The sequence below is a fragment of the Pholcus phalangioides genome, unplaced genomic scaffold, assembly GCF_987345545.1.
Source record: "Pholcus phalangioides strain wild (caught in Gottingen) unplaced genomic scaffold, Ppha-v1.0 ptg000010l_1, whole genome shotgun sequence".
NCBI classification, from domain to species: Eukaryota; Metazoa; Arthropoda; class Arachnida; order Araneae; family Pholcidae; genus Pholcus; species Pholcus phalangioides.
This window is the reverse complement of record NW_028301603.1, coordinates 21,639,590-21,665,950: the sequence shown is the minus strand read 5'-3', so window position 1 is coordinate 21,665,950 and position 26,361 is coordinate 21,639,590. Positions and strand designations below refer to the sequence as shown.

General features: G+C 33.5%; 1 protein-coding gene across 1 annotated transcript in view; it reads left to right on the top strand.

The window, feature by feature from the left end:
• Positions 1 to 25,387, top strand: part of LOC149081106 (importin-9-like) — a 41,415-nt gene extending 16,028 nt beyond the window's left edge. The window contains exons 11-25 of the mRNA XM_089237889.1: positions 1,793 to 1,893; positions 1,993 to 2,132; positions 6,561 to 6,639; positions 8,004 to 8,084; positions 9,302 to 9,464; positions 9,677 to 9,755; positions 9,965 to 10,113; positions 10,991 to 11,119; positions 13,580 to 13,681; positions 14,132 to 14,305; positions 17,300 to 17,466; positions 18,252 to 18,382; positions 20,950 to 21,056; positions 21,234 to 21,312; positions 24,998 to 25,387. Coding sequence (XP_089094015.1) covers positions 1,793 to 1,893; positions 1,993 to 2,132; positions 6,561 to 6,639; positions 8,004 to 8,084; positions 9,302 to 9,464; positions 9,677 to 9,755; positions 9,965 to 10,113; positions 10,991 to 11,119; positions 13,580 to 13,681; positions 14,132 to 14,305; positions 17,300 to 17,466; positions 18,252 to 18,382; positions 20,950 to 21,056; positions 21,234 to 21,312; positions 24,998 to 25,182 — 1,866 coding nt within the window. The 3' untranslated portion in view covers positions 25,183 to 25,387. The remainder of the gene's footprint in view (positions 1 to 1,792; positions 1,894 to 1,992; positions 2,133 to 6,560; positions 6,640 to 8,003; positions 8,085 to 9,301; positions 9,465 to 9,676; positions 9,756 to 9,964; positions 10,114 to 10,990; positions 11,120 to 13,579; positions 13,682 to 14,131; positions 14,306 to 17,299; positions 17,467 to 18,251; positions 18,383 to 20,949; positions 21,057 to 21,233; positions 21,313 to 24,997) is intronic.
• Positions 25,388 to 26,361: the final 974 nt, after the last annotated feature.

Sequence of the window (26,361 nt, the reverse complement as noted above, 5' to 3'; positions counted from 1 at the left end):
AATTTTTGCCACATGTAACATATGTTCACTAGGGGCTCACATGTTCCATTAACACTAAATGGTCTCCCGGGAGAGGATCCGGTCAAGTCACGAGAATTGCTTTGCTATATTTCTTGTCATGATATTTTATTGTGTTGATATATATATAAATATATATATAGTGAAAATATATGTAGTATTAAATACACATTATCTCATGCGCAGAGGTATCCACCCACATGCTTCCATTCATTTTGATGGTTCCATGATCTCATAATAAAATAGCCATGTAAAAAATGTAGGGAGAGCCTGACGAACTTCCTCCATCTTGTTGAGACTGTTGCCACCAAAACTTAATAATGTTGAACATAACTCAACGTCACATGTCTGTATGTGAATCATTTGAATGACATCGTCAATTTCTTCCTATGCAGAGTGCCTGCTGTACGACGATTGGTCTGAGAATAAACCTGTTCACCTCCACTATAAATAGTCTGACTAGACATCACATCATGGCATTTCTTTGTTCATCCAGCTGTGTAAAGAGTAGCCATGAGGCTCTTCATGATAATTTACTAACAACCTACAATGTTGTGTTAATCGCTAAAATGTGTGACTAATCCTACTGAACTTAAAACAACTACGGCTGGTCCGGATAGTTGTCTTCTAATGATGATTTTACTCATCTACTCCGAGGAGTTTGTATATTTCTAATCGGAAAAAGTGTTTGATGCGTGCGAGGATCATCATAATGTGATTTATATCCACATATCTGCAGTACAGTGTTCCAGGATGCTCAAAGGAGCTTACAACGAAAAGTGATGGCCCTCATCTTCCTCTTGTGATGAAATCTGTGTGTTGTCTTCCTGTCTACTAACTTCAGATGTCTTGGCAAGCTACGTCTTGATGTGTTGATTCATGAACCGTGATCTTCTCGCTGGTGGTGTGTACCACTTCATCGTTGTGCTGTCTTGTGAATTGTGATTTTCCCGCTATTAACGTGTGCTTCATCATCAATGTGCTGATTCACAAACTGTGATCATGGACTTCTGTCGATCTGGTTGAATTGCCACCTTCCCAGTCTGATTTCCCTGAGAAGTCAGCTAGATCTTCATAGTCTGTGTGGATAGTCAACAACATAAGTGGATGAGATCTGTTCATATCTTATTCATTGAGATCATGGCTATTCTTGGTTAACGATAATATTTGAACTAACGTATTGTAACTTAATTTAATTGTGTTTTTTATTTGAATGTAGAAATTGCCAATGTTTCTTTGAGTTTGCCTGTGACTTATATTATGGATGCAAGAATCACAGGACGTAGCTGAAACTAACTTCTTACACATGACGTTTGACTTGGAACAGATGTATAGTTTTCCGTTCCGCTAATTAACCGAGATTGAAGATTTGGTACTCAATCCAAGTGGGAAACTTGGTCAACGTGATACTCTTATCCTCTGAAAACGACACCCATAACATGTTGAAAGGCATTAGGAATTTTTTTAGTATTTCTTGGTATTTGCCTTATTTGTTGAATATTTTTGATTATTTAATATATAGGCAAAGTCATCTATACTCCATATGCATTAATTAGTTTCAATGTTAAACATACTTGATATGAAAATGAAACAAGTTCAGAGAATTCAAGTTTTTTATTCATCTGAAATAAGATTAAGATTAAAATGTAACCAAATCTACTGAACTTGCAGACTTGTGCTTAAATTTTCATAGCTTAATAAAAAATATGGGGCCAAATATTTTGTCAATGAAGGAATCTATTTTTGTGTTTCTTGACTATTGCTTCATTTTCAGATGATTGCATTGGAATTTGAAGAAGAAACAGCAATTGGTCTGTGTGCAGCCATAACTCGACATTTACAGGAAACAAGTAAAAGTCCATCTAATATGCATTGGTAAGACTTTTTTAAAATCTGAAATTTTCATTGTTTTTTTTAGTGATACAAAGTTTTTTTTTTATATTAATAATTTAGAATTTCAACTTTTTTTTTCAGGTGGAAAATTCACGAGGCTTGCATGGTTGCATTAGGAAGTGTGCACGAGTACATGACAGAACAGTTGCAAACTAATAAGTTACAGTTTGACATTACTGGTTTTTTACAGTCTGTTATACTAGAAGACATGAAAACATCAAGTGAGATCAACATTTTTTTAATCAATTATCAAGTCTTTGTGCTATTCATTATGTTATAATATGTAAAGATCTTTCTACTTTCTATAGGTGAGGAGGGGGTTTGCTTTAGAAAGATAAAAAATAAATGAATAAACTTGACTCCCAGTGGCTGAATAAATTTTTGCGAATGAAATATTCAAACCTATAAATGTTTGATTAATGGTTAAAGTTTCAGAGTTTAAGTCGATTAATCTTCATTTTAAGAACAAAAAAAGGAAGAATTGTGTTTTCATAGAGTCCCATGTAAAAGTTTTGTGATTTCCCAATTTAGGGACAAACTACTGAAGCTGAGACTTAGTTAATTTTTTCTTTCAGTAGTTTAGTGCTTCTAGATTGCATTTCTGGACTTGAGTCAGAATTGTTAAAAATGTCAGTTACACCACTCTGACTTTAACCCCCCCCCCTCAAATGAATCGTGCAAATTTATTCTATAAGCATGAATTTATTTAATAATTTTGGCTGTAAATCTTCAATCATATGATGAATAGAATTGTTTGGGTGAGTGCAAATCTTTGCTTTTCTGAAGAGCCTGAAATGGTAACTGAGATGATAGGCTGACAATTTTATGAATGAGAGTCAAAATTCAGCCAACTAGTAGCATTAATCTCTTAAAAACTTTAGTAGCAAAATTGAGGAATATCAAGGTTAAGTTGCAGTGTGTAATTTTTCAAAAAGTTGCATCAATAGTTTTTAGAATTTAATTTTAATTGATGTTTAAAATTCTGGTTTAATTGCTCTTATATGATTGAGTAACTTAAAGATTAAGGAGATGAGATATTAATCTTCGTGACAAAATGCAGTTCATCAAGTTTTGCAATATGGGTGAATATTGGGTGAAAAAAAGTCTAATTTATAGTATGAGTGAAGTTTTTCCTTATAACCATTATCAAGGGTAGGTGCGCTGCTATACTTCTACTAGGATTTCAAGGCAAAATAAGGTTTGCGACTGCCTAGAACACAATTTATTCAATTCCTAAAAACGTGCCATTACGTCTGATCTGGTTCAAACTTCACACAGAACTCTTACTATGCCCACCCATTCTGAAATGTGCGGGTCCCCATCTCATGATCTCTATTTCTTCCGAGCCTTCCACTTTTTTTTTCTCCTGAACCTTAAAGTAATCATCTACATTTATCTTCTCAGTCCCTGCGTCGCCTGTGGGAGACAATGAATGACACTTAAAAAAAAGTCCACCTACCGAAGTGGAATGTTCACAGAGACCAAAATTAGTTCTAGATGTTGTAAGTGGTTACTTTTATTCACTCATCTGTTGACAGGAACTAATTTTAGGCAGTTTTACAGTTAAAAATGAACAAAAAACAAAACATTCAAAATAATCTTAAGGACTGAGGAGGTTAAGCTGTTACTCCATTCCCTATTCCATAATTTTTAACAGATTTTATAAAAAATTTTAGCATTAAACTATTATACATAATATACTAGCTGTAACCTGCAGCTTCGCTTGCGTATTTGGTCATCTGAAATTTGCTCTTCAATGATTTTCCCCATATAACATTTGCACCACGTTGGGAGTTCAATTTTCAGACATCTTCCCCCCCCCCCCAGATTCTGTGCATCATAAAATATAATACTCACACCAAATTTCATATTTATAGCTTCTGTTTGGACTCAACAATGATTGCGTTATATAACCTTTGGATACCCCCACCCCACATATGATCCCCTTAGATGTTGAATTTTAAAATATCTTTTTTTTAGTGAGCTTGATTGAATATATCCTGTGAAAAAATATATATATATATATATATATATACGGTCCACGCTGCTAAATGGGATCCTGGTAGGATTCTTGGTTTCTGATAACAATAGCACTAGCCGAATGATTACTATATCCTTAGAAAATCTTGTTTGCAAGTACAGTGGCCATACATCCCCTTTGGTCAAATGGAAGTATGGTAAACAGATATTGGTAAAACTGGACAACTCTGCTTTTCTTTCGTACTTAACTGTTTGCAAAATGTTCAATTGCTCCATATTTTAGTGAACATTACAAACTAAAACTACTGACCAAATTTCAGCTCCAATGATTTCGGCTCTGCATGATTTCCCTATGTAACCTTTGAACCCCCCCTTAGGGGTCAATCAAGCTTCGAAAAACCCTTTCTTAGTGGGTCTTTACTTTATGAAATGAAACTACTGACTAAATTTCATGACTAGCTTTAGCAGTTTTTGATGAGCATGATTTCAGTATGCTACCTCTGAACCCCCTTTTGACCCCCTTAAAGGTTGAATTTCGAAAAGCCCCTTCTTTGCTTTTTTTTACGTCATGAAATAACACTTCTGAACAAATTTGACGATTATAGCTTTAGTGGTTTTGGCTTGAAATGATTTCAGTATGCTACCTCTGAACCCCCTTTTGACCCCCCTAAGTGGTTAAATTTTGGAAAAAAACCCCTTAGTGAGTCCATCATGAATAGGGATATGTGAATTTCGTATTTGCGAAATAACTGCGATAAATGTGAAATTTGCTTATTTTGACAAATAAATGCAAAAATTTGAATTTTTACTACTTTTCTGTGGAATCTCGATAATTTAAATTTTATCGTTAACTCTTCCGTGTGTTTCAAGCTATAATCAACACCTTAAAAGAATACGAAACTAAATACAAAAATTAAGGATCTAGTATAAGGACTCCGTGCATTATATGACTGCTTGCTTCAAATTATTAAAAACACTTCTTGGTGACAACATTTTGCGCTACCAATGCATAAAACGAATCTTGTGGGTGACGCATTCATTAAAGAATTAAAAATAAAATTAATTCTGTTGTGGCCAAGACGATAACTTCTTTTGCACTCAAGAAAAATGAGCAGTGCGTATTTAAGCTACCGAAAAGAAAAAAAAAAGGGTATCACCCTATAAGTAGGCTATTACTGGCAGTAAAATTCTGTAGTAACCAGGCAGAATTCATGGTTCAAAGGTGTCATTCATCTAAGCGAATATCATATATTGCTGCTTTTCTCAATAAATATGAAGACGATTACTCCAGCATAAGTTTCTTAAGTTTTGATAATGAAATTCTATTTCCTAAAAGTTGACTTGTTTACGAGTTTTGTAGGGAAATTATGCTAATTGACAATTTGAAAGGATCAAATTTTCACACATGTTTTGTGGAGTAAGTTAATAGATTTGAAATATTTTGGGCTCAAATTTCATGGGCATTTTTTATGAAAAAAAAAAAATTAACAATTGAGTACTGTAGAGTCTCACTTATGCGACATAAACGGGCCGGCAGAACGGCGGATAATACAGAGATGCTAAGGAAAAGCCTATTCAACGTCAAACTATGTTATAATTTTGCACATTATGAACCTAATAATCATGTTTACAGCAAAACAACAGAAAAAATTAAATGAGAAAATGAATTTACAGTTACAGAATATTTTAAAGTTAAATACACAGTACTTTAAAAAGTTCAGTCCTGTAATGATTTAAAACATTTTTTGATCGTATTCTGTTTTCCTGACGAGTGCCGTTTCTTCGCTGCCAAATCTCGCCATCTTTGCAACATCGTTATGTCAATTCCTGTAGTTTCTTGTTGCTCAATGTATTTAATTGCAGTTTCTAGAGCCTTAACTTCGTCGTTATGTGAAATTCTAAAAGCTCAACAGTTGGTGCTTGATCATTTTTTTTTGGTGGGACGTCGGATAATACTGAAGGTCAGATAAACGAGACTCTACTGTATGTTGGAATTGATGAACACATAGTATTCTGCTGAAGACACAGCAGCAGAAAATATTAAAATGAATTGGCTTTACACATGACATTCAACCAGTGCGTCTTAATGCATGGGTCTGATCGAGCATGGCCCAGAAACCCCAAGTGAGATCTGGTTCAAATTATCGAGAGTAAGAATTTCTAGCAAGTTAGTGGGGGGGGGGGGCTCAGAAAATAATTTTAGCCGAGGGCCTATGATATGATATGCTATTTTTTTAAATATATTTTATTTAAAAAAATGTTCTTGAACAAATATGAAATTTCTGACCCGATTTTTTTTTTTTTTTTTTGGTGAATAAATGCAAAATTTATGATTAAAAATTTCCTTTTTGCAAATAAATGTGAAATTAATGATTTTTAAACCTTTTCTGTTAAATTTCGGATTTTTCTTTTTCTGAGAAATTTACGTATCCCTAATCATGAAATGATCATCCTATATCCCTATCATATCCTATATCATATCCCTATTGATGAAATTTGATATTTATAGCTTCAGTGGTTTCCGCTTGGTGATGATGAATCAGTCAGTCAGGACATGTTATTATATATGTATAGATCATTTAATTAGATTTCTCATTTTCCTACCTATAAATATTTTCCATTCCATTATTTATTTTATAAATAACCAATCATATCATTTATGATTTCAGTATCTCCTTTCCTGCTGGGCAGATGTTTGACAACTGGCAGCTGCTATACCATTTTTATGCCTGATGAGATGATTATAAAGTATATTTTTTTAAATACAACTTCAATATACAGTAGCTTATTATTATGTATGTTTTTATCCCTGTAAGAAAGAATAGATACTGGCATACAAGTCTTGCTTCTTTGCAATTTCATGGAGTTACATGATTTTAAAATATGGTGAATCCTTGATATAATGATATTTTGCGCTCTAAGGAAAAATATTGTTGTAGAGGGATATATTTTTGTTATATCAAGTATTTTTGTAGTGAGGTTTCACTATGTAATGCTGTAAAATTGTTCAATTCAAGAATATTTTATGGTATACAATTGTGCATAAAATTGAATTTTGCTTCTTTTAGCAGATTCTCATCTGATAAGTTGTTTCTATTCAATATCATCATCAAATATGGGCCTCAAATTTTAAATTTATGCTCCAGGACTATGATATTAATGACTAGTTGTACATGTACAAGTTGTCCACTCTTATTGTTGTCTGATAGCTATTTTCTTAATCTTTATAGTTTTAAAGCAGGATTGCACAGGCTTTTCATTTTGTCTAGGTATTGTTCTTAAAAGGTATCAATTCACACACAGCAAGATAAGTACAGCTTTTGGTTTCCAAGCCGTAGCAATCCCTCGTATCCAGCCTGTAGACTAAAAAGCTTGTGTATCCGTTTTGCAAAAAAAACATTTCAAATGTTGTCAGACACCATCCTAGATGGCATTTAAGTAAAAAAAAAAATATTTCTTAAAAAAAGTTGTAAAAATTTTATTTTTTTTTTATATAAATGGGTGTATATATATATTTTTTGAGTAAGAAGTAATTTTTTTAAAATCAAGTTCCCATAAGTCACATTTAATAGAATATTTTTAATGCACAGCATGTTCATCAAAAGACCATATGAAATATAAAATTTTTATAATTTTTTATTTGAAAACCTTCTATGATTATGTCCAACACATGAAATTTTTTTTGTAATTTAAAGCTTTCTGCAAGGTTAAGAGTTGAAAAAATTAGCCATTTGACCCAATAAGAGTAACACCCTATAAATTCATAGTAACATATTGGATTCTCTTGAAAGCTCTCAGAGTTTTTCCTGTACTTTTTTGAGCAGGGAAAAAAGTGCAAGACTTTAGCTCTTGCTTGCTAAAAATTGTGAAACAATTGAAATACTGGTGCTACTACATTTAGATGCATCCATACCAAGCAAATTGAAGATTTTTTCAATCTGCTTGGGACTGAAAATATAGGATATACTGATAGAAATTATTTTTTTTGCCCATGGTAATAATTTTATATTTTCTATTTATGAGCTCTTTTTCATTCTTACTCGAGGTAATGATATGAAGTACTTTGTGTGCCATTCGAATGATAGTATATTGTTTTTTTTCTTTCATTGCAGTTTCTTACAAGCTACTGTCACTGGTCTTCAACAAGAACAGCATCCATGTATTAGGATATCTGCTGTGAGAGCAGTATTTCGGTAAGCAAGCTTAATTAGACCTCAAGTGGGATAGTTTGAAGGGATCGTGGTGACTCCAGATATCTATTTGCTAATTTTCTTGTTATTTACTGTATGTATTTATTATCTATTAATGTGAAAAATTAATTACTGTAAGTCTTTTTTGTTCAAAAATAGGAAATTTGTTCCCATATTGGAGGGGGGGTGGGTCAACTTATCTATGGATCATGGATCAGTTTTTGTGGAGAAAAATCTTGATCTGCATTGTGGTTTTGGTGGTCCTCAAATGGGGGGAGGGGGTATGCACAAATTTATATATTTATATGGTTGATGAGAGCTTGATTGAATATATCCTGTGAAAAAAAAAAAAATATATATAAGGTCCACGCTGCTAAATGGGATCATGGTGGGATTCTTGGTTTCCGATAACAATAGCACTAGCCAAATGATAACTATATCCATAGAAAATCTTGTTTGCAATTACAGTGGCCATACATCCCCTTTGGTCAAATGGGAGTATGGTAAACAGATATTGGTAAAACTGGACAACTCTGCTTTTCTTTCCTACTTAACTGTTTGCAAAATGTTCAATCGCTCCATATTTTAAAATTCTAAAACGAAACTTTTTTCCGATCAAACTAAAATACCTCAGTTTTGTTATTTAGCCATTGTGAGGCGTTCGGATGGAACTGTGTATCACAAATTATATTTTTTAATGTACAATATATGTTTTATAGATCCCTTGAGACAGTCTCTCGGAAAAAGAAATTTGAAACTAGTCAACTGAAAGAAACTGATGAAGAACTGAAAGACAGCACTTTTTTTCCTGTTATACATTTGTCTTCACTATAGGAAGGCTATTGAAAAAGCGGTCCACACGTACATAGAATTTCAGCAAACACTATGGACAGATTATTACATTAAGTACAGAAATGTTTGTCAACGAGGAAGGGAGGAGAGAACACCTTCGAGCCTCCATTGTCTTGCAGCTGGATAACGATAACTTATGGGAAAAGAGTTTAGTTAAATCCTAGCTTCAGAATCCGCAAAAAACTTTAGATGGAAAAAAGAAATTTATAGCATTATCCAAAGTCCTGATAACTATAAAAAAATTTCCCCATATTATATTAGTCGGTCCAGTTCTTTTGAAAAGTGATAACAATACATGAATGATAACATTGTCCATGATTTTAATTAGCATCAACTGTATTTACATTTTAATTATTATTTTTTGTCAGGTTCTGTGAAAATCTGAAAACTGTTAAACGGCATGATATCCTGTTGCCTTATCTTCAACCCTTGTTTGAGGGTTTGTTTTCAGTAGCCATGCACTCGATGCAAGAAATTGTCTTGTCGGATCCATTGTCTCTTGTTCTTGAATCAATTGCTATGATTATTACTGTGAGTTTTGATTTGTTTTATTTTTATATTGCTGCTTTTATGATATTGGTATTGCTGATTATTGATGTTGTATCAATATTAATTCTGTCACCTTGTTAACTTTGAATAGCTTCATGGTGAGAAGCCATTTCAAAACCACATGAGAGCATAAAATAAAAATTACATTGTTTTTATTTTAGGTTTTTCTTCATTCATTTTAATCTATTTCACAGGTCGACGAGAACTTTACTTGCAGTATAGAAAACAAAGTCTCGCCTCTAGCAATAAGTATTTTTCTGAAGCAAAGTGGTGGTGAGTTTCCATTTGTGATTCTTATCCCACATGCATGAATAATATAAGATTATTCCAGAATTTATAAACTGCAACAAAACAATATTTATTGGAAAATGTTAAATGCAATTTGAAGTCTAATTCTTTTATCGTTGTCTTCATAATTTTTTCACTATCATTTGATGATATCCAATTGCATTATGCTAAGTATTTTTTGATTCTTATTGCAGATCCTGTACTTGTAACTATTTCTCAGGAAATTTTCAAAGAGCTTTGTCGTTTTCCTAGTTGTCTGGCAACTCTACAACAAAGATTGCTGCCTACTTTAGCGTCAATAATGCAAGCACCTCCTAATAAGGTTCCTTTAGGCTTGCAAGCTGTAAGTGAATGTTTTTTTTTTGTTTTTTTTAACTTTTTAGCAAGAATATAAGTTAATAATATGTTGAAATCTTTTGATGAACTGAAGAAAAAGTTTTTATTTATGATTTAATTTTAAGATTTTTCATCAAGTTTTCCAATATCCACATTAAACTCTCCGGTTTTATAAATGTACTCTAATCAAATGTTGACACTTCTCCCCACCTGTTCGAATTATTCAGTTCAGACCTCCTACTCTCCACAGCTATTATGAGTGAGAAGACTTACATTATATTTACATTTCACATTATTGCACCTAAATTTTATTTTCAATATAATGTATGTTGTCTTCATAAAGTGATTTGCTCATAATGGTTGATAGCTAGGAGGGCTGAACCTGAGGAACCAGATGCACCCAGATTCCCATTACCTTTGCGATTTGAAAACTGAACTACTACTTCACTGTATGGGTGGAAATGGAGTTCCACTTGGGTTCCACAGAAAAATGTGTACAAGATGCATGTACGTTGTATTTTCAGGTTTCCTACCTCTCTCTGCCATTATGAGTGAACCACCTTATTAAGACTCTTACAATGTATTGAAATTAAAAAAAATTGATACATTTTGATTGCCTAGTGTTTGAATTCAGACTCCCATTTCCCAAAATAAATACTTTGTCATCTATCAGTGAACACACTACAATATACTGTAATTACCATATTTTTAGGAATTTATAAACTATTATTTATAAATTAATTCATTTTTTATGCACTATTTGAATTGAAAAAAACCTCTTAATCTCATAAACGTAATATTGTTAAACTCTTCCAATTTGTTAATGAAAACTTTAAACTTTCAGTACAAGCAAAATGAACTGATGGGCATAATTTTTTTTAAAGGTGTCTTTAGATGTGCTACAGACAATTGTAAGGAATAGTCCTCATCCTCTATCTGAGCCAATGATAAATCAAGCATTCCCTGCTGCTGTGTATTGTATTTTGCACACTGACGACAATTCAGTATTACAAGTAATTGATATTTTTTTAATCTGATTTCCAATTTTACTGTTTTGCAGCTTGTGGCTTTATAAACAACTAAATCTTTGTTCAATTACCAAAGTTTTGTTTTGACGTGTATTGGGTATCTGGTGAAGTTAAAGATAATAGGTTTTTCATAACCCATTAATTAAAATGAAAAAAATATATATACGTGGTATGAATTGTTATATCAATATAACTGAAACAGTGGCTTATACCGTGTTTTATTATCAGCACTTTGTAGCATTGAATTTGAATATATTCTGTATAATAAAATTACTGTTCGCCAGGGCCTGACTTTGACTTGATAGGGCCTTGAGCAAAATAGGTATTGGGGGGATCCCCTTCTCGATTATGGTTAAAGAAGTTTGGCATGTTAGCAAATGCAGTACATGTTGTTTGTAAACACATAAAAAAAATATGCACTATTTCAAATGAGAATTCTAATGTAAAATTCTCCATAAAATATCTTACATTAAATGTTTTTTTTGCACTCTCATAGGAGCAAAATCATTGATAATGTCGTCAAAATCTAATTTCTGAGTTATCTCAGCTTCAATACACAATAAAGCTAAAGATGATAGTTTTTCTTGTAAAAGACTTCAGTGAACTGATGATTTTATTCTTTTTAATAAGAAGGATTTTTGTCTAGAGCAGTTTGATATTGTTGATGTTGTCAATGATGATTCAATGCTGTCTCAACATTTATAAACGTCTCTTCTAAACCTACCTCAAGCTTTATTTAACATTTGTGGCATTGTGTCACCAACATCTAAACTAATGATGAAAATTATTGCAGTTCATCTTAAAAAGTGTTCAAAAGATCAGATGCATAAAGTTTTGCAATTTGCAAACATACAGAATCTTCATGAAGATTTGAGTATTTCATATTCATCTAACATACAAACTTTCTTGTCATTGTTTCATAAATCATTCTGTATTAAAAAAGATGTTAAATTGTGTGTGTGTGTGTGTGAGGAATCAAACAAAAAAATTGAAACATATTTTTGTTGTGGAGTTAATATCGCAATAGGTGCATCTTTTGTGCATGCTGTGTAAAGTCTATTACATATTGGTATAATATTAAAATTGATATTTAATAAGGTTTGCTAATGATAGGCACTTTGGAAATAGTATGATGTGATTTAGAGAATAATATTTGATTTTCTAAATTTTACCAAATAAAATTTATGAAAATTTAAGTAAAATATATGCCACTAGCTATAATACCCGGTGTTGCCCGGTATTTCTTCAATGAGGCTTTTTGGATCACGTGATATCTCCCTCTATTTTTGAGGGATATACAAAACGTGTCCACGTTAACTAATATGGTGACTTCCTGAGCGACTCATGGAAGAAATAAATCTAGATTTAAAGAAACGTAGAAATGAAAATCTTTTTTTCTTTTTTCAAGGGGTGCTACGTACTTAGATCCTCCCCCCCTTAACTTCAAGTTATGCATCTGCCTGTATATACTTCAAAAAATGCTTAATTAAAGCTTTGGAATTTCTTCAATGTACCTGCCCGGGCTCATAATTAATTTTAAAACATCTTAAACTATATGAATTGATGCAGTTGAAATATTAAAAGACAATAACTGAGACATTAATTTTTATGATTGAGAGGATATAAATAAGAAGTTGAAATAAATGTTATATTGCATGTATATCCAACTTAAAAGTAGGTCCAGCTAATTACTTGATATTTAATTTCCTGGGATTCGTATCTCTAAGCAAACTCAAGATTTCAAAAATTGAGAATTTAATCATTTTTTAAATTATTGATGTTTGTCAGAAAACCCCACCAAGTTTCCGCATTCCTACAGTAAAATTAGCAATTTTAACACTGATTTCTATGAGGATCACCCTTTTCCTGACCCTCAAAGCAATGCTGATGATGACTATAACGGCTATTCAAAAAGCCTAATTACTGAGAGTATTAAAAATGTGGCAAACCATTATAAAGGCATAAACTATTATACATATAGTAACAGGATTAGAAAAGTGACAAACCATTGTAAAGGCATAAACACGTCTTAAACGCATTGCTAGGGAACCATGGTAACCAAATGCTGCGGTTGTAGTTGAACCAGTTTTTCGTGACACAAAGCATTTTAAGGAAACAATTATTTTCCGGATATTATGCTGAATTGAACTCGGAAAGAAAAGTCATCATGTCTCTGCCGGGACTTGAACCTGGGTTCAAGTGATGACTTTTTTTCAGAGTTCACCTCAGCATAATATCTGAAAAATAACTGTTTCCTTGATATCTCGAGCTGAAAAAAAGCCATCTATCTCTCAAAAAGCATTTTGTTCATCATTTTACTCTTTGTGTCTCCTTTTCTGAATCAATTTATTGGAAGTATCTTGGATGACCTGAAACTCAATTCAAATTTAGATAATCGAGATCTTAGTGTAATGCAATATTAATTTTTTTTCTTTTGTCTTATAGAATGGAAGCGAATGCCTCAGAGCATATGTGTCAACTGCATTGGACCAAATAGCAATGTGGCATGATGAAAGCGGTCGTAATGGATTGCAATATGTTTTTAATGTTAGTTAAAAAATAAAAATTTAAAACAGAATTTATTTTTGTGATATAGTAAAACCTCACTACAATGATACTCAATAAATATAATGATAAATCTGCCTACATCAATATTTTTCAAGTCTTGTTTTGAAATGTCTATAATGTTAAACTGCTGCCGCTGGATATAATGATAATCCCTGTACAAAGATATTTTTTCTTGGTTTGCAGAGTATTGTTATATTGAGATTTCATTGTATTTCACAAAATATTTTTTAAAGTAATGTGAAATCATATGTATATTGAACTTATTTAGTATAGTATATGTATTAAATTATGTAGTATATGATATGTAAGAATTTTGTTTAATTAGAGATTTAGAGAATTTTTTGTGCAACATAATGCTATATTTTTTGACATTTATGTAATGTTACATTTCTTCAGTTATTTTTTACATTTAATATTTAATTTTTTCAGGTAATAGAAATTATTCTTGATCCGAAAACTGCTGAGAGTGCAGCTGCTTTTGTTGGGGGACTAGTTTCAACCTTGGTCTGCAAAGCTGGTGACACCCTTGGGGAAAAATCGGAGCAACTCTTCAGGGCAGTGTTGAGTAAAATGCAGCAGGCTGAGTCACTTACTGTCACGCAGGTAATATCTAATTTTTTTAAATTTTGATGTTGGATGAGTTTTATAAAAGTTTATGCAAATTTTTGAGGGGATAAATTTGTTGCTTTGAATCAATTTTGTTTTTCACTACAATATATTGCTATATTTCTGTTCGCTAAATAGTTATTTCAAATCATATAACGTGACATTAAACATGCTATCACCCATAATATTCATAGTAAAAACTTTTTCAATATTGTAAAATTTATTATTTGTATACAGTCAAACCTCATTAATAAGTTGCTATTAGGAGACCAAAAATATGACCTTCTAAACAGAGTGACTTGTTAAATGGAGTAAGCCATGGCTGTACTGATTCCTGTCTCCCTATTGATGCATTCACGCAGAAAGAAACAAATTTCAATTATTCAAATGAGTTCAGTCATGAAAACTGATTGACCTTTTCTTAATCAATTAATGTCTACATAATTATGTGGGTCTAATAATGTGCATTTACATTGTCTAATAATTTGCTACATATAACTACACATTTGAAAAACACAAAATATTTCCTTTTTCGATTTTTAAAAATTCTCAAATTTTTCTGTATGTTTATGGAAATCAATGTATTGTCATCTTGAGTATGGCAGTTTAATACGCTTGGAACATTATAAATGAAAATAAATATTTTTTAGAAGTTAATTTTTCACTGAAAAAACACTGGCAAGTTTTGTTTGTGTGGAATTGGAAATTGAAGAAGCGATCCTTTTTCTCCAAAGAAGATAGAAATTGGAAATCTGTCGTGCTTTCCTGTCTCAATACAAATTTTCTTGATAGGTCGATTTTTCACATTCCTCCACTATAACGTTGCTTTGTCTTTAAAGGTGAATTTTTTTCCTTTTAAACTTGGAGAACATTCTGACAGTTGGGTGAACACAGGGTTACAGATGCTCTATAATTGTCTAGCTAAGATTTGTTTAAGTCAACAAAAATATTGAGCGGCCCACAACTTGCCAAGAAAAAAAAACTCCAGCTGAATCATTCCCAAATGTTGAAAGAATCTGTCAATCTTGAAGTGGGGGGAGGGGCATAGAGGCTTCAGTGTCTTCTGCTTGTATTGCTGGATAGATCTTCGACATGATAAGAGTAAATGTTGAACTTATCGTGTATATTCTACTAAGAGTTTCCAATTTGAATGGTAATTTACGAAAGAGTGCTTCCACAAAAAGTGATTTCTTAAGCAGCAGGGATACATTATCAGGGGACGTGAAACGTCTGCTACAAAACAGTTTGGAACGCGGCATAACAGCCTGAAAGGTATGCAATTTATTATCTCTATTAAATAGTTATCATAAAAATATCAAATTTATCATATCAAAGTGCCATTTCATTTACATGAAATGCCTTTGTTTTTTCTTCCATTTTATGTTAAACATAACAGTAGCAAACATCCAAATTTCTGTATGGATCACCTAAAGTTTCTCATGGTCAATAAGTTGGGGGACTGTTGATGTATGAGAATGTTGAAGCAAAATTTTTTTAGGTCTATGAGATCAAAGGAACATGATGCTTTTAGGCACTTCACAGCATACTAATAATTTCAGTGACACTATTATGTGAAAATTTAATTAGCGTGAATAATTATTGATATATATGGAAAAATAAATGCAGCGAAACCTGGCTAAGACTGAAACCTGTCTTGAATGGAATATCAAAAGATAGTCTGCTCAATGATTAGGGCTTTGATGAGCCCTATGAATGAACCGATTCAAGAAAATCTGTCTAAAACAGATGCCCTATAGCTGACATACTATAGGGCATCAGGCACCCAGGATTTTGGAAAAGGATGTGTAAAAATTTTGTTTATTCTTTGTTATTCTTCCCAAGAAAAGAAAAAAATATTAGGGTAAACCTCAGTACAACTGTTTCTTTTCCTCCCCACAATGTGACCTCGGAAAACATTTTTACTATGAAGTACAAAGGAAGTTCTGCACTGCACTGTACTGGTGTGAACCGTAGGCTATCAAAGAAATGGCCGACGAAATATGTAGTGCTCCTGAATGAGAACACCCCCCCCTCCAAAATTTCTCCTGCAGGTTATACATAGAAAATTTCGGTACTTTCATTACTAGCTACCAGAATTCAAAGACAACATGTTTATGGCAAAACTATGTGTTGCAAAATTTTTTTTTGAAACCTTTGGATGGGGCATGTCTATAGAAGTCCATTACTAGTTTCATTAACAGGTGTACTAATACTAAACCACACATGCACCTCGTCCATATTCATCTGCGGAACTTCTAACAAATTGGTACATGTTAGAGTGCTTGTTATGTTTAGTACTGCCATCTGCAATTTATTTTTGTAAACTATGAGTTTTTTCTCAACTCGTAATGAATGAATAATTGTAATGTTGTAGGCCTGTTGCACTCTGTGGTGAGACTTTTTAACAGGGATTCACTCCTCGAAGTTGGGAACTGCAGAAAACCAACTTCAGCTGACCACCACTGTGGCAACGGTGGGGTTTCAACCCGGATCCTCGAGATGTGAGTCCATCACTGTGACCACTCCACCACCACAGCAGCTTAACAGGTGTACCAGTGAATGATGCGGGAAAAAACCAATTTTCTTTGAGAGCCCAACTTCCACCCAAAATGGACCTGGGTAAATTAGAGTAGAGGGGCATTTCTGTGGAATATTATTTCAGACTTTTGACGTTCTGTTTCACATAGGTGTCGCTGTACTGTATATACAAATTATTTTTCTTTACAATCATTCATTCATAGGCTTCTATCAAATCTTTGAATTCACAATAGTCCCTCAACAAATGGAAGATCTTTTAAACTTTCTCATATAAATGAGGTTCCTCTTATTTGCACTACACCTGTGCATTATTTATTTACAGAATACAGTATGTAGAGTGTAGTTTGACAGTGCTGTTGTATTGAATTGTTCAAAGAAAATTGATCTTTTATAAGTGATTAAAAGTCAAAAATGCGTTATTTCTTACATTGAGAACTTTTTCTTTCATTGTAGAATTTAGTGATGGTTTTTAGCCAAATGTTCCGGTCACAGATGGAACAGATATTAAGTTTTCTCTCCGCTGTTCCTGGTCCTACAGGGAAGTCTGCTCTGGAGTATGTCTTGACAGAATGGTGCCACTGCCATCATATGTTCATGGGAGCATATGATAACAAAGTAAGGTGAGAGAGCATTTCCTGTGACTGTTCATTAATTCATTTGTGGACAAAGATTTGGGATGATTTTGGGGATAGACAAGGGATGATTCAGAGAGGTTCTATGAATTTTGGTATTGATGGGTTTTTCCTTTGTATAATTGAATATTTTATCTTTATTAATATTAGCTATATTTTTTTCTCTATCAGTAAATTTGTATTTTTTTTCTAATTCAAAATGTCTTTTTCGAATGTTTTGTTATTCATATTTCAATGTTATTGATTAGTTTCATAAGATGTCAGAACTCAGTTCTGCCCCTGCCCTGTTTTTGCAAAGAAATGAACAAAAAGTGTTTTGAACACTGATATTTGACTTCTGAATCCAACCTACACATACCACGAAAAGTGATTCTTGCCTTATTAGAGAGCTACATTGTAAAAAATTGAACTGTGTAATTTTTTATTCTGTCCAAGTATGGAATTCTCTCAAGAGAGTAATTTTTTTAGAACTTATATACGATATAATGATTGCCAATGTAATGTCTATTTTCTATTCCAAAATATATTGAAACAATAGACAAGGTAATTTCTTGACAATTTATATTTTTATGTGGCCCCTATTTTGATAAGTTTTCATTTGATTGGTGGTTCTCAACCTGGGGCATATGCTCCTCCCCCTCCACATTGATAGTTTTTTTAAATACACCATAGTATATTAAATGCCATACCCTGTGACAAGTATGATATTTTACTTCTAAAAGGCTTTTCATTAAACTTCTGTTTGAAAAATTTATTTCACATGAATTTTCTAGTGCCTTTTCCTTGAGCAAGATATTGGAGCACTGCTTAAAAAACAATGATACAAGACTACAAGCTATAGAAGTCAAAGGAGATATCATAAACGATAATGAAGGTGTTAAAACACGGTCAAAAGCTTTGCAAAGTAAGTCAAGATAATAAAAGAATGTAGATATGGTTGTAAAAAATTTTATTTATTAGTAAGATTTAGTCAGTTACATCTATAAAATTTTTGCAAACAATTTTTTTTCTTCAAATTTTTATGTACATGTAAGATAATATGATCTACCTTAGTACTCAACAGGTTGAAACTTGTCAAATTTGGTACTCATCTCTCATCACATTTTGATAAGAATAAAATTCCTATACTCTGTTCGGATTAAACAAAGGATTATCGAAGTACCCATCGACAATGTCAAAAAATTCTTAGAATGGTAACTCACGGGCAATTTCACTTTCCCCTTCGTTGAAATTAGCATTCTGCCAACCAAGGGATTAATAGATGTCGAGTTATCGAGATTCCACTGTATATATACACTGCTCAAAACAATTAGGGGAGCACATGGTTTTAACAAAAGTACGCAAAGATGTATACCGATAAGTAACATAAAATGAATCATCCATAATTTAAAGCCTAGCAGGAAACGGAAGAAGAAAACTTCATATGCAAATCAAAGTTCATGACGTCAAAAACCAGAAAAAGGAGATAAGGGCAGAAATCGGGATGTTGCAGAAACGTCTGTTTTACTGCCGTAACTGTGAAATTCAATTGCACAGAATTTTCTTTTGGAGACAAGGTGACTTGAGGATATCTCAACAACGTGATTTACCGGAATCCATGGCATGGCGTGTTATAGGCAGACTGGAATCCGGGCAAACACAACGTAGTGTCGCGGACGCTGTTGGAGTCGTCAGAAGTGTTGTTGCAAGGCTGTGGAATCGATTCCAAGAAACAGGAAATGTTAGACGTCGACCAGGGCAAGGTCGGCCACGCACTACTACAGCAACTGATGACCGGTATATACGGTTAACAGCCCGTCGAAACAGAACAGAGAATGCTACGCAGCTGCAAAGATGGTTGCTCTTGGCAACAGGACGAAGGGTGTCCAGCCAAACAGTACGTAATCGGCTTCATGAGGGAGGGCTCTATGCACGTAGGCCAATGGTCTGCATTCTGTTGACCCCACGCCACCGTGCGGCCCGAAGAAGATGGGCTGCTGAACATCGAGATTGGGAGCAACATGATTGGAGCCAAGTGCTGTTTACAGACGAGTCCCGATTCAGTCTGGAGTGTGACACCCGACGTGTTCTGGTATGGAGGGACAGGGGCACTCGAAATAACCCTGCATTCGTTCGTGAAAGGTCACAATACAGACGAGCTTGTTGGATGGTATGGGGTGGAATCAGCATAGGCGGACGTACAGACCTGTATATCATTCAGAATGACACTTTGACGGCCCGAAGGTATGCAGACGAGATACTGCGACCTCATGTCATCCCTTACGCTGGAGCCATTGGAGATTCCTTTGTTTTCCAGGATGATAATGCCTGACTGCATAGAGCTCGTCTGGTGGAGAACATGCTTGAAGCTGAAACAATACAGCATATGGAATGGCCAGCATGCTCTCCTGACCTGAATCCAATCGAGCATATTTGGGACATGCTCGGACGACGCATTGCTGCGCGACCAAGGCCGCCTGTTACTGTCCGAGACTTGCAGATTGCACTTCTTGAGGAGTGGAACAGTATTTCCCAAAGTCTGATCGATAACCTCATCGCATCCATGGCAAACAGGTGTGCAGCAGTCTTAGCTATTTTTCAAGGAGACCACACGCCCTATTAAAACTCATGCATCATGTATAAACAGTACTTTTTTTTATCGTTTACATGTAACCAAATTGTTGCCCTAAATCATCTTTTCATGTTTTTTCCATATTTTCAAAGAATTAAAGCTTAATTCCAAATTTTTTTACGTCTTTTTTCTGTATTGCGCATTGATACGCGGGTACTATCCATTGTATGCCAATACGTGGCTGTCTCGCACGGTTTTCTTCACTTTTTTGCTTGCTCCCCTAATTGTTTTGAGCAGTGTATTTATAAAATAATAAACTTTGTAATATGAAACACTGATTGGTTATCTTTGAAAACAGTACAGCGATAAAAGTTAAACAGGTTTTTGAAGTGCCAAAAACGAATAATTATCTATTTCAAAAGAGTTTTTCCTTCACTGTTCCCAAATTAATGAATAAATTTCAATTAAAACACCAGATGACAAACAATATCCCTCCAGTAAAATCCAAGTGTATAATTATGCAAAAATACTTTAAATTATGAAAACATATTACTATAATTTACGTGCTTATGATGTACATGTTTACTTACGATAGAAAATTAAATGTTTTTGTATATGATATATTTGTATCCCTTTGTTATGTATATGCATCAGGATTATAAGAATTTTTTCTTTTTTCATATTTTTTTTTTAAGGCAAAAATTATAGAACTGATAATTATTAGGCATGTATAATACAAAAATATGCTATACACTTGATCTATTGAATTGTGGCGGCGAATGTTAGTGTCAAGTATTTAACAATCTAATCTCTTTTACATCTTATTTTCACAAATATTATTTGCTTGTCATACAGTTTATTTCATTTGAATTTTATTTAAATAATTTTTTTTTCTATCTTTATTGAAAAAAAAAAAACAGATCCAGATGAGTGGACGATGATACCTTTAGTGGTCAAAATTTATAAAATCCTTATTCAAGAGCTGTATGAAGGATATCATCAAGATGACGATGATGACGACTCAGATGTAGGTTCATTTTGCATCATATCATTTTTACTGAAACTTTCATTTTGAAATTAAATTCCTTTCAAACTGTTTTTATTTTTCCAAAAGAAAATTTAACTTTCATTATGAAACTATCCAATTTAACCTAATCTGGCAAATTTTGTATCCAATTGGATTGATGTTAATATCAATTTACAGGACCAAATAGATGATGAAAATAATGAAGGAGGTGGAGAGCACAACTTCCGCATGCAAGCTGTTAACAAAGATTTCTTTGGTAATACAATTCAAAAGAAAATTTGTACCTAGTCATTACCAAGGCCCAGATGTAGATGATATTTGCATTTTTCAGTTTTTCTCACTGTTAGGGCATTTTTTATTTCTGTGGGCATTTTTTGGCATTTGCATGATATTTTTCACTTTTCCAATTTTTTGAAAGTCTAAAAGATTGAGAAAATTATATGAATAGTGATTATATAAAGTGAGCACTTGAGAAAAAATATGCTTGAATTTCTTGGAAAATAAAATAAAAGATATTTTCTGGCTTCCTAATCATAGGCATACACACGATTTTCTCAAGGAAGGCGGTTCATATTTAATTTTTTAATGCAAAAAACCTATTTCCTCCTCCCCTAGAACGCCAGTCATTGCTCCTACATCTAGCAATAGGGCATTCCTGTCAGATTCTTCATGGGGACTCTCAATAGTGAATTTCTTGTGAAAGAAACAAAAAATGAGAAGAACCGTCTCAGGCTCTCCAAGCCAGAGCCCTGTTAGCCTCCACCCTTGGGGAGCCTAACAGGGCTCTGGTTGGAATTCAGGAATTGGTTAGGATCATTGTCAATGATCCTAACCCATTCATGAATTTTAACTCATTTATTAGAAAAATTTTTACTTTTGATGAAATCTAAATGAGAGGAAAAAACTTGAAGAAAAATTACATATGATTTTGTGCTGTCAAAGCTTTTTATTTTGACATTTGAATACAGCCAGTTTTTCAAGAGAACTTTGTTTTATTATTTTGATTTTTTTTTCTAATTTTTAGGGCATCTTTTAGTCATTTTTCAAGATTTTTTAGAGTAACAACATTCAAGCTTTGGTTACAACTAGGACTTGAATTTCACTGACTTTTCATATTTTTTTATTTTTTTATATTTCAATATTTTTATGCTGTGGAGCATAGTTTCCCAACCTTTTTTGTCCTGTCACCCTCTTCAGAATTTTTTTTTCTCCCAACGCAAACTAACTCATATCATCTTTTGTTATACCCATAGCTTCTACCGTCCCCCTGGAACCTTCCATCTCCCATGTTGGGAATCACTGCTATAGAGCATTTTTCATGATTTTCTGAATTTAAAGCATATTTACATTACAGTAATTTTTACAGTACAGTATTTTTCATATTTCAGCAGAAGAATGAATAAGGATTACCCCCATGCTTACTCTTCACTAGCTTCATTTTTTGCAAAGAACAAATTTTCAATGATATTAGCAACAATCAACAATTCTACCTACCTTTGGCATCGTTTTCGGCAATGATTGGTGATTTTGCGGCAATATTAACAACAATTAACAGTTTAATTTGTGTGCATTTGTCATCATTTTGTACAATGATCAGTGATTTCCCGTAATTTCAAGGGAATATGGTCAGCCTATTTATAAAGGCATATTTTTAGGTTTTTATGACACATTTTGTTTTTTATGAAGCATATTCTGTCAATTTTTAGGTCATAAAAATCTTAATTCTAGTTATAACATTCATTCTCTGTGTATGCACTGCACTAACTAAATTTTTCTCAAATTATACCAATTGGGACAAAGTAACACCTGAGAAGCTGAAAAAGCATACGTATACACTGGTGAATGGTTGTTCAGTCAGCTGTTTTGTGTCTTGCACTTATAGCTATCAATGAATCTTTTGATTTAGTATCCAGCAATTTACAAGGATCAAGATAGTTTTCATAACTTATAAATTATATTAAGATAATTGTGACTATAATCATCATAATTATTCATCTCTTATATTTTGACAAACTAAACATTTTTAATGAATTACATTTTAATCCAGTGTGATTTGCAATTGCGCTTCATTTCCTGCCATTGGCGATTTTTCAGTGATTCGAGTAAAAGTAATGACAACTTTGCTCACCTTTGGAAAATATTTTGGATATGTCCTGTATTTTTATTGATAGAATATAGTTAGGCTAAATCAGGCATCTTCAACCTGTTGCTCACGAGCACCACGGTGCTCCCTGAAGCACTCAGAGTGCTTAATGCTACTGTCCAATTTTGTGCTCGTGAGCACTTGATCAATGTTATAATTAAATTCCTCATGCAAATTGTGTTCTAGGGTTGAAATCATCCTGATTTCACGCATTCGCATGTCAAATTTTCCAAAAAGGGTGCTCTTCTTTTGGTGATGGATACAGGGAGTGCTCGCAACTAGAAAAAGGTTGAAGACCTCTGGACTGGGTATATATTGGGTTGTGTGTATTGATACTTTTCTATTGGAATACTTTTCAAGGGCTGGATGAAACCACTTGGTGGGTCGCATGTGGCTTGCGGGCCAAAGGATGTGCATCCCTGCCTTGAAAGATGAATCCCAGTAATCTGAGTCTTTTGGTAATTGGAGCAGATTAACACAATTAATTTGGATAAGTAATAAGATAGCGACTACCCGGGGGAGGGGGTCGCAAAACATTTTCCAAAATTTAAACTCTTGAAATACATTTGTTTTCTTCTTTCACAAAACCTTTATTGATATACTATATGTCAAATCTAAAACACACCTTAACTTTCTATGCTACTTATTATTAATGAATGCACTCACTAGTCAGAGGTAAAGCATACAACTAAAATAAAATAAAAACTACAGAGAAGGCTGTTTTTTTTCATGGCCAGAGATTTGTAATAAAGTACCAACCTAAGTATAATTTGCAATATTTTATATATTAATAAAGTATAAATTTGTAATATCATACCTTTCGGGCTGTTATGCCATGTTTGAAGCTTCTTTGAAGCAGACATTTTTCCACAACTGCTGTGAACATCTTGAGTGCAGTTTTTTACAAGCAAGGAGACGAAGTGACCTCCTTGGATGACTGTTAACCACTGACACATTTGCTGGAGATTTGGGAAGACCAACCCAGCCGTTGTGATGACGCCATTAGTGGGACGTGGCAGCTTCTGATCAGGTCAGTGGGGATCAGAGTCTTCTCTCAAATTTGAATGGCGGGGGATCAAAATTCAGAAGAATAGATTTTCCTAATCATCCTGATTATGGTCTTTTTGGATTGCAGGGTGCCATGTCTTGTTTAAGTGCAGCCATTCTTCCTTCTCGTTGAAATTTCATTTGTTAGCAATCTCTAGAGCTTTGCAATTCGGCCAGGAGTAGTAATGTGTTTCTGAAGAGAGGATATTAGTATCTTGGAAATGAATGCCCTGGCCCTTGAGGAAGGCATGTTCTGTGACAGCAAATTTTTCCGTTTGCCCCAGGCGATAGTAGCAAATAAAAGCTCACCTCACAGAGCATCAACACCTGGTGAAATCATGTAAAAAAAGTTGCAGATTTTGACGATAGGAAGCCCTACAATCATTCAGCTATCATTTGTTGTCAGACACAGGTTGAAGTATCTGCTAAATACACACACACAAGCATGAGTGCTCACGTATTTTCATGCATCTCAATCAGAACGTCGATTTTTCAAAAAAATTGAAAATTGCACAGGTGATTATGCATATATGAATAGTTTTTTCGTGCAGTGCCATCTATTGATTAAAATTTTCACTGAAGTTGAAAACAAATTGGAAGGGGGTTGCCAAAAAAAATTTCTTTTCAACAGTTGGCCATGCTCCATAAAGTTTGGAAACTACTGCCTTATCGTTTTTCTTACAATTCTGTTAGAAATAAATGTTTGAAATTTTTTTTTACTCATCTGTTCACACAATTATATTTTTTTCAGAATATTCACCAGAAGAAGAAGATGATCCCGATATGTTGGCAGATCCCTTGCATGCCATGAATTTCAAGGAATACTTGGTTGAGTATCTGCAAAAGCTGGCACAATTTCCTTATTATAATTCATTTACAGAGCATTTAACTCCTCAGGAAAAAAGTATCCTCTCCGTTTTTCAAATACCTTGTTGAAAATGAATGTGCCTGAAAAAAAAAATAGTTGCATGAAAAAACGTTCTGAAAACATGTGATTTGAATCTGGGAACAGCTAGTTTGCCATACGTGATGAATTTACCTCATGTACATGATATCATCTGTATTGTAATATGGATTTTTTATAAATATATATATATATATCTGAATGTATATTATTGCATTAAATATGCTTTAAACTTTTTTTTATGGCCACTTATTTAAACTGCAGGTATCACATGTTATTAATACATGAAACATCCAGTTTGGCAGGTCTTGAATTTGCTTCTGTGGCTTCCGATCAGGTTTCATAGTCCTTAAAAATTGGCTTTAACCCTTCGTTGAACACAACTGATCTAATAGGCACAGCCTTCACATTTTCTCTTCTCTCTATTTCCTTAGATGAGGGAGCTATTGAGTATCTGTCTCTTTTAATCTAGTCAGGTTTGGGTTCATTCAGTTCACTCAAAGCCTTACTGAACATGGGTGGTGACCAATGATCTGCTTGGCTTAATGTGCCTGATTCCGCAACATTGAAATTTAAGTATTTTAACCTTCCAGTGATGGATTGGGTCTGTGAGACCCATGTAAATTTATTTCTCTCATTTACAGACAGGTGACAGGAACAATTTTCTTGAGGTTCTCATTAGTTTCCTTCCATCTGGAGCATTTGATCTGACGGACGCAGTGTAGTAATTTTTTCACCTCGCCCTGCCGCTTTAAAATTTGCTTGACTAGTTTCATGTCAAATACATAATTTTGTGCAGAAACTTTTGTGTTTTTTCTTTTATTGCACCTTTTTTTAATAATGATACTCATCACTTGGTTGTTGTATAAATCAACTTAATTAGGTGTTTATTATGTTTTTTGAATGTGTTCCCATCAAGCACAGTGCACCTGAACTCAGCGATCAACTTATTGTGCCAGACAAAGATTGAACTGTAAATCCAGGTCAGATATACCCTCACATGCAAAAAATCATTGTGATGAAAAAGAAACGGGGGATCAAATGATCGTACCAATAAGATAACCAAGTGCAAAATCCAGACAATTTTTATACAAATACATAATTAGAAACCACAACAGGCAAATTGCTCAACAAGGTTGCTAAAAAAAAAATGAAAAAGGAGAAAAAAAAAATAGTATTAGGAAAAAACCCCCCATAATATTATGGTTGTA